General features: G+C 39.9%; 1 protein-coding gene across 2 annotated transcripts; it reads right to left on the bottom strand.

Annotated features, from left to right (window-relative positions):
- Positions 1-2,593: 2,593 nt before the first annotated feature.
- On the bottom strand, positions 2,594-6,468 carry LOC107698153 (fidgetin-like protein 1). Of its 2 annotated transcripts, none has more exons than XM_016499107.1 (2): positions 6,389-6,468; positions 2,594-4,901 (listed from the first exon to the last, which is right to left on the bottom strand). In XM_016499107.1, exons 1-2 carry the CDS (start codon positions 6,459-6,461, stop codon positions 2,878-2,880), a joined length of 2,097 nt encoding a protein of 698 aa, XP_016354593.1. In that variant the 5' UTR covers positions 6,462-6,468; the 3' UTR covers positions 2,594-2,877. The 2 variants fall into 2 exon arrangements, with proteins under 2 accessions (XP_016354593.1, XP_016354594.1); XM_016499108.1 differs by having other exon boundaries at positions 2,595-4,901; positions 6,285-6,466.
- Between the last annotated feature and the right edge of the window lie 1,065 nt (positions 6,469-7,533).

The raw sequence follows: 7,533 nt of genomic DNA, 5'->3' as shown, positions 1-7,533 counted from the left end.
GCATAAAAGACTGCTAAATTTACATAAGAATTTAAGAATAAAACCCAATACATCAATTACAACTAACTGAATAATTGCATTCTATAACTAAAATGATGCTAAAAAGTCTTCAGGCTGATTTCATTTGTAGGGTTGAAACAACATTTACAGCACTGTGAAGTAGCAAAAGAATCATCTAAATTATTTGCAGTCAGGCAATAATGGACATTTGTAAAAGTATGCAATGGCCAAAGGGAGGTGGAATAAACTAAAGAAGAACAGATCTGTCAAGAGAGCAAGAGTGAGCCCGACCCAAGAGCTCACCAGCTCTTCGCAATGACAACGACGTGTCCAGATGGCTGTTGTGTGATTGGGTAGAAACGGGAAGCAGCTGTGGCCAAAGCAGAGCCCCCACGCTTCAGTGGGACCTAACCGTGGAGAGAGTGCATTTGCATGAGAGGGATAATCTGGCCAACACCACCTCACACCACCCCATCCCCATCAGCCTCTATCCCGAATCTCACTTCTCTTTTCCGCTTCGACTTATGATAATACAGCACAAATAGACCCCACCCATTCAGAGAAACTTTAAAGATGTCAAAACCAAGTAATAAGAGACAAAAATAAACTGGTCAGGCAGAAAACTCAATGCCCCTTGTGTTTCAAACTCTACTGCCAGATTTATCATATGGATAAACTATTAAAATATTTTTTGTGAATTATGAGTAAATAAGTACGTTTATTGCACCCTATATGTACACTTAATATTAAAGACTATTAGATATCAGCATTATAGTGAACATTGGCATTAGCCATTTAATAAAAACAATGTCATGTCAGCACCAAAGGATATTTTCAAGGAAAATCTAAAAACTGTCTAAAAATAACAGTGAGCTTAAGACAAACTAGAAAATAAATGATGCAAAGGTTAATATTAGCTGCAGATATAGTGTCGAGAAAGGTTTTGGAGGAATTCTGTGTGCCTGTCCTCCTATAGTCCAGCTGCAGGCTACCCCTGCTGTTCTGACAGCCTTCCACTGCTCCTCAGGGAAGGACTTACTACTTGCACTGCTGGCTAATTTTACAAAGTTTCAACACTCCGGCCAACCGCACAACCCTAAAATATTCATTAAGCCGCTTGACAAAAAGATGAAAAATAAATGACACCCTTTTTTCATGGGCTTCCAGTTTTTATAAGATTGTTTCATGAAAATTACATGACTGATTCATTTCATGGGAGCACAATCTATAATCGGATGCAGATGAAGACAACCCAAGAGACAGAGTTGAGAATTGAATTAGACTGTTAAATCCCACTCGCCTTCTGAGGTGTATTAACAGTTCAGCCTGACTTCCCGTAAGAATGGTTTTGCAGTTGCAAGAAGCAACCAAATCAATCAGCCATCTCTCTTTCAATTTTCCCAGACTGCAGTCATCAGGTTTCACGTAACACAGACCTTGCGTTTCACTCTAACACAAATCAGTTGTACTTTGACGATGAAGATGTTATGCTAATGCATAGGCATACAAACAACAAACAGAAAGAAATTTCAGCGAAGCCAGTCTCATCCAAATAAAGTGACAGAATTCAAAGCCTACTGAAAATACAACTAAAAATCCAAACAAATGAATTCAAAACTGCATCATATTTTGTAACCTGACCAACACCATTCATGTTCAAATTCATTCATTCATTACTTTGTTATTTGGCCTTGGTGAGTTTCCTCACCACTGGACCAGCAACTTTTATTCCTCATGCCATCTGCGGCCACTCATTTAGAGCTCCACAATGATCCTCTCCATCCATCAACAGTACACGCATCAAGCCACAGTTGTTATCTGCTTCTATAATGCATAATTGTTTTTGTGAGGTTTATGGCTGGTGTCATCATCAATGGGTCTCTCTAAGAATTTATGAAAATAGCAACTCTGATGGTTTCCCACCAACTTTGAGTTCACCAGAAAACAACAGTATAAGAAAACAACACAAAAATAGATTCTCCTGTTCTGACAGAAAAAAAAGACTGAATATTGATCGGATGGCCATCTCTATAGGCACAATGTGTAACTGAAAAAAACTAAACCAACCATACTGTCCTCTAGGAGGAGGATGAAGAGTCCATCTTTAAAACCCCTTCCAAGGCACAAAGCCATTCCTCTGGTTTACCAGATGTGGTTCGAGACCACACTGGCTTAGCAACAGGAAGAGCACTGCAAGAGTTGATCTGTGGGTAACTCTTATCATGAGACCAGAATGCCTGCAGTGTTGCCCAACTTCCCCTCCAAATCCATTCACCAAGGCACAACACAATGGGAGAGTTGGCCCTAAGGTGTCTAACGCTCTGTCTATACAGGAGCGAGAGCAGGTAAACATGGAGAGCCGTTGAATTTATTCTGCACACACAGAAGGTAGGGCAGGCAGAACATTGTACTAGCTGACAGTTCCCTTTTGGATAAGTGCATTCAGAAGGAAACAACAAACTCAAGACCCCATTTTACTTTTTAGTGCAAACTTGGCACATTTCCTATATATTACAAGGAAAAGAGTTGCAGCTCCACTCTGTGATGCAACTGCTTTCAGGAAGACACAACTGTGGTATGCTAATTTTGAGGGAAGGCCTAGAGTAACAAGCTCAGTTTTACAAAATCTTGAGTGCTGTTTTGAGTCAATCAATTGTGGCTGCATGAATACGAATGCTTAATGTGAAACTGCAGAAATGTCAGTTTTTTTTGCAATCACAAAAAACAGAGAAGAATGTTCTTCTCACAGCTCTCTGAGAAGAATGTTCATGAAAACGATGAAAAAAGACTCAAATTGACAATTTATTTCAAGAAATGAACCCAACATTATAGTCACGCTAACGTAAAACTCAATTGATATAATCAGAACACATGCACTCAGCGACCACAGCCAAATGTCTTGTTCCACTCTTCATATGACTCCAGATCTTTAGAAGAGACACTGGGGCGCACTGTTTTGAGAGCCTCCTGGAAGTCACTGTAGAGTATCGGCCGAACCTGTTCTGCTGAGATTGTAGCAATGTCACTTAGACTAATGCTTCGAATGGGGCCTAGGGCTGCTTCGCAACACAGCTGTGTCATATCTGCCCCTGAAAAGCCCTCTGTGCTCTGCACCACTTTCTCCATCTCATCTGCTCCCAGCTGGCTTTTCTCATGGGACATGAGGTTAGTCACTATCTGCCGGCGAGCCTCAGCCTCTGGGAGAGGTATGTAGAGTCGCTTAGCCAGGCGACGGCGAGCTGCTTCATCGATCTCTTGTGGCCGGTTGGTGGCACCAACAACCAGGATGCGATCTTCTGCTGAGGTGGCGGCTCCATCCAGCTGGACAAGAAATTCGGTTTTGATCCGACGGGAAGAGTCGTGCTCTCCATCTGTGCGTTGAGAAAGAAGGGAATCGATCTCATCAATAAAGATGACGGCAGGTTGGTGGCACCGAGCGATGGCAAAGAGCGCCCGTACCATCTTCTCGCCCTCTCCAACCCACTTTGAAGTGAGTGACGAAGCGCTGATGCTGAAAAAAGTGGCTCCCGACTGACACGCTATGCACTTCCCTATAAGGGTTTTACCAGTGCCTGGAGGACCAAAGAGAAGAATGCCTTTAGGTGGACCTCTAAGGCCAGTAAATATATCAGGTCTTAACATGGGCCACACTACGATCTCTTTGATTGTGGCTTTGGCAAACTCCAGGCCGGCAATATCATCCCAAGCTACCGGGGGGCCATGGTCCATGATCTCACCCATGATAAGTTCAATGATTTTGGGCTCAAAGTTCTTTAGTCGCTCATCAACAGGTTGCATGTCTTGTGGTGCGTATTCCTTCGAGTTGCCCTCTTCCTCTTGCCTTGGCATGGGAGGGACGAATTTGGAGGCCACCCCACGAGACCGATTCGCCCCAAGGCATTTCTTCGTGATTGCAGCAACGTTGGCCGCGGAGCCTCGCTGACCCTGATGGGAATGCTTTTTTTGCTGGTCAACGATGAACTGCTCTTGTGCTGATCTAAAATTAGTGCTGACACCTTCCTCTCCTCTCCGTCCCCTCTCTCGCGGTTCCTGCTCGCCTTGTGACGGGAATGAGCTTCTGTTGCTTTCAGTTCCTGAGCTGTAGAAGTTCTTCCTCTTGGAGGGGTTTGTGGAGGAACAGAACACGGGCTGATTATGCACATTGGATCCACTTGTGCAACCCACACTAGACTGAGACACACTAGCATTGCCTGTGGAACTGAAAATGTTATGGCCAAACATAGGCGTAGATCCTGTTGGAGCTTTTGGAGCATTTTGTGCCAGAGACATACGAGGAGGGGCTACTTCAAGTGCTCTGGCCCACTCTACAGCACCGCTAAGTGGGTTACTGACCCCCCTTCCCAACTCAGCTCTAGGTGGAGGCGCAGCGGGCCCATGAGCCAGAGGCTCTCGTTTTAATCCAGGAGGAGGACCAGAGACAGCACTGCCTTTCTCATCTCCCCTGCTGACTTCACCACCAACAGTGATGTTAACATCTGCCGGATCTACCAGGAGAGAGCCTTCTTTTGACCTGGCCTGCATCATCCGTTGCACGCACGGCAGGTTGAACACATTTTCAAACGTTAGGGACGACTCCCATTTGTCACTATGGTTCTTTTGATTGCGGGCCAGGTGCAGGGCACTCTCTGCATAGTTGTTTAGCCCTGTGAGTGGGTCGTCTGAGTCCAGGACTGCGGTGTACCACTCCGAGTAGGTCCTGAGCAGGCTGGCAGCTCCGGCCGGAGAGAGCTCAGCACTCGCCCATGCATACTGAATGGACAGGACGTGTGCCCGGTAAGCATCGGCCGTCTGTTCAGGTGTACAGGAGCCAGACGAAATGTCAAAGGACCTCCTCTGCCACTCGTCCAGGTGTGCTCTGCTCATGCCTGGCCTGCTCCAGTCTGCATAAGAAGTGGGCACAGGATCAATTAATAATGTTTTAAAAAAAGAGAAGTACCACACAACAATAGCATGGAAATTCTTCTAGGGCTGAGCGACAGCAAATATTCATGTTATTTTCATAATTGTATAAAATATGATATAAAAAAATTAAGCAACTGTGAATATCATAATAACTTACACACTTAGGTGGCAATTAGGTTTCCTGTGTGACTTTTGAGAACTGTTTTAGTGAATCAACTCAAAACTGATTAATTTTCATTATGACACAAAAATAAAAAAAACTGTCACAACTTATGTATTAAAAACCATGTTATATATATATATATATATATAATGAATATTAACGAAAATATCACTCTTCCCTGTGTTCATTTATGTGATGAACAGTGTGGATAAAATGTCTTGATCATTTTAATGGTATTATACCTTTTGCATTAAACCATTTTTGAAACATTTTGACTTTGCTACAATGTCACGATTGGTATATATTAAATGTCATCAAAAGGCAGAAAATAACTGACATATAGCCTGTATTTTCTTCATTCTGTATTGCCCAGGCCTACTGTCTTGATAAGTGAGACAGTCATTTATAAGTATATACTGTATAAATTACATCTAATGACAGCAACCAGTAAGTTACACTGGATATATATGTATGCACTGTATGTATGTATGCATGTATAGAGAGAGAGAGAGAGAGAGAAATAGTATAAAGTGCAATACCAGTCAATATTTCAACATGCTTGTCTAAATTTTTTTCTCATAATCTTAAAGATCTTTCAATCATAAGACTTATCAAAACTTTGAAATTAGGTTTGTAGACAAATATAAAGTGTCTGTATATCCATATGAGTCTTTGCAAAACGTAGAAAAATTTATTCTTTAATAAATAAATAAATGCAAAAAAAAAAAATGGATGGGTTGGGTTGGGCTTGATGAGGAAAAACAGCCAAGAGTAGACCATACATGTGAACTTATTCAAGTGTTTAAAAACATGTCTGTACACGATTCCTGTGACTTGGCGCTTTTTCGTTGTTTTGATGGCTTATTGTTTTAAATTGTAAAATATGTTCATGACAAAGAATAGACATGCGTGTATAAACGCTTGAATTTGACTTTACTAACAATAATTTTAAGCATGCCCACACAAACGTTAAGTGACAGTAAAGTAATACACGAAAACCCACTTTCACACGAACTATATTAATGTACTAAATGACGATCTTACGAATAGTGTCTCAGCGGGTATTAACACATTGTCCCAGTAGGAAATATGTGCAGCATATTCAGAAAGACAGGACAACGTTCTTTTATCTTAAATCACAAATACCGCTTCAAACACACTCCCGTGTTCGTTTTGGGTGAGGAAAGCAGAAACCTACCTCTGGGTTAAACGTATTTCTTGTGTGTAAATGCTGTAAAGATCAGAAATAGCTGAAAGTCTATACAGCGATGTGAAACAAAACAACCATAACCTTGACCAAACCTCGCGCCTCCTGCATGATCTGCGCCGATCCACGCAGCTTCCGGTCGCTGCATACTAAGATCACGCGCGTCATCGCCTGGACAAACACACTCACTGCGAGTCCTACAGGTTCACGTTTTTCTTTTTATTTCACATTTCTCAATAAAAATAAATAAATAAATAAATAAATCAATCAAATAAAAAAATAAAATAAAATAAAATAAATAAATAAATAAAATAAAAAAAATAAAAATAAAATAAAATAATAAAATAAAATAAAATACAAAATAATATAAAATAAAAGTGGTCCGTAGATAGATGAAATAGATTATAGATTATTGAACACTTCTTTTAATTTTTCGTTTTAATGTTCATTTGATTATACTGATTTCTCTAATGTCATTTGTATAACACTGAACACTGATGTCCCAGTAAATTAATAAATGGCAATTTCAGTGCTGCTAACATATTTATTTAGCCCAGTTCTGAAAATCACGTTGACTGTGATACTCACAAAAGTATGATTATAAAAGTTTTGATTTTGATTGCGTCTTCAGTCTTATTCTAGAGACCTTGATAGCACTTAAAAAAGAGACTTCATCAGACCAGACGTTATGATAACATTGTAAAGATACGGTTCTCCATGTTCTCTATTTACATTTCCGCCCCATTAGAAAAACAGTTTGTTGCTAAATCACAATTTTGACATCATATAACCATATTAATCACACAGACTTAAGAGATAAAAAGATATATGTCATATTTACCACTTAAATTATGAAAAAAAGAAATTATGAAATGAATTATGACATAAAAGCCTTGATAGCACTTAAAAAAGAGACTTCATCAGACCAGACGTTATGATAACATTGTAAAGATACGGTTCTCCATGTTCTCTATTTACATTTCCGCCCCATTAGAAAAACAGTTTGTTGCTAAATCACAATTTTGACATCATATAACCATATTAATAACACAGACTTAAGAGATAAAAAGATATATGTCATATTTACCACTTAAATTATGAAAAAAATAAATTATGAAATGAATTATGACATAAAAGCTATATTTATGAAAAGTAAACAATATTAGCCTACATAAAATGTCAAAATTAAGGAAAAATGTGTATCATATGAAAAAAAAATCATATGTATGACATACGGCAT

Source organism: Sinocyclocheilus anshuiensis, unplaced genomic scaffold, assembly GCF_001515605.1.
Source record: "Sinocyclocheilus anshuiensis isolate Anshui unplaced genomic scaffold, SAMN03320099.WGS_v1.1 scaffold1734, whole genome shotgun sequence".
Classification (NCBI taxonomy): domain Eukaryota; kingdom Metazoa; phylum Chordata; class Actinopteri; order Cypriniformes; family Cyprinidae; genus Sinocyclocheilus; species Sinocyclocheilus anshuiensis.
The sequence above is the reverse complement of the archived record's forward strand: the minus strand, read 5'-3'. Positions and strand labels throughout refer to the sequence as shown.

What these genes read in the sequence shown, in the direction of transcription:
- LOC107698153 (XM_016499107.1), bottom strand. Translation starts at nt 6,461, where the DNA reads ATGACGCGCGTGATCTTAGTATGCAGCGACCGGAAGCTGCGTGGATCG. An exon ending in GATCATGCAGGAGGCGCGAG is followed by an intron (nt 4,902 to 6,388) that starts GTTTGGTCAAGG and finishes CTTCTTATGCAG; the next exon opens with ACTGGAGCAGGCCAGGCATG.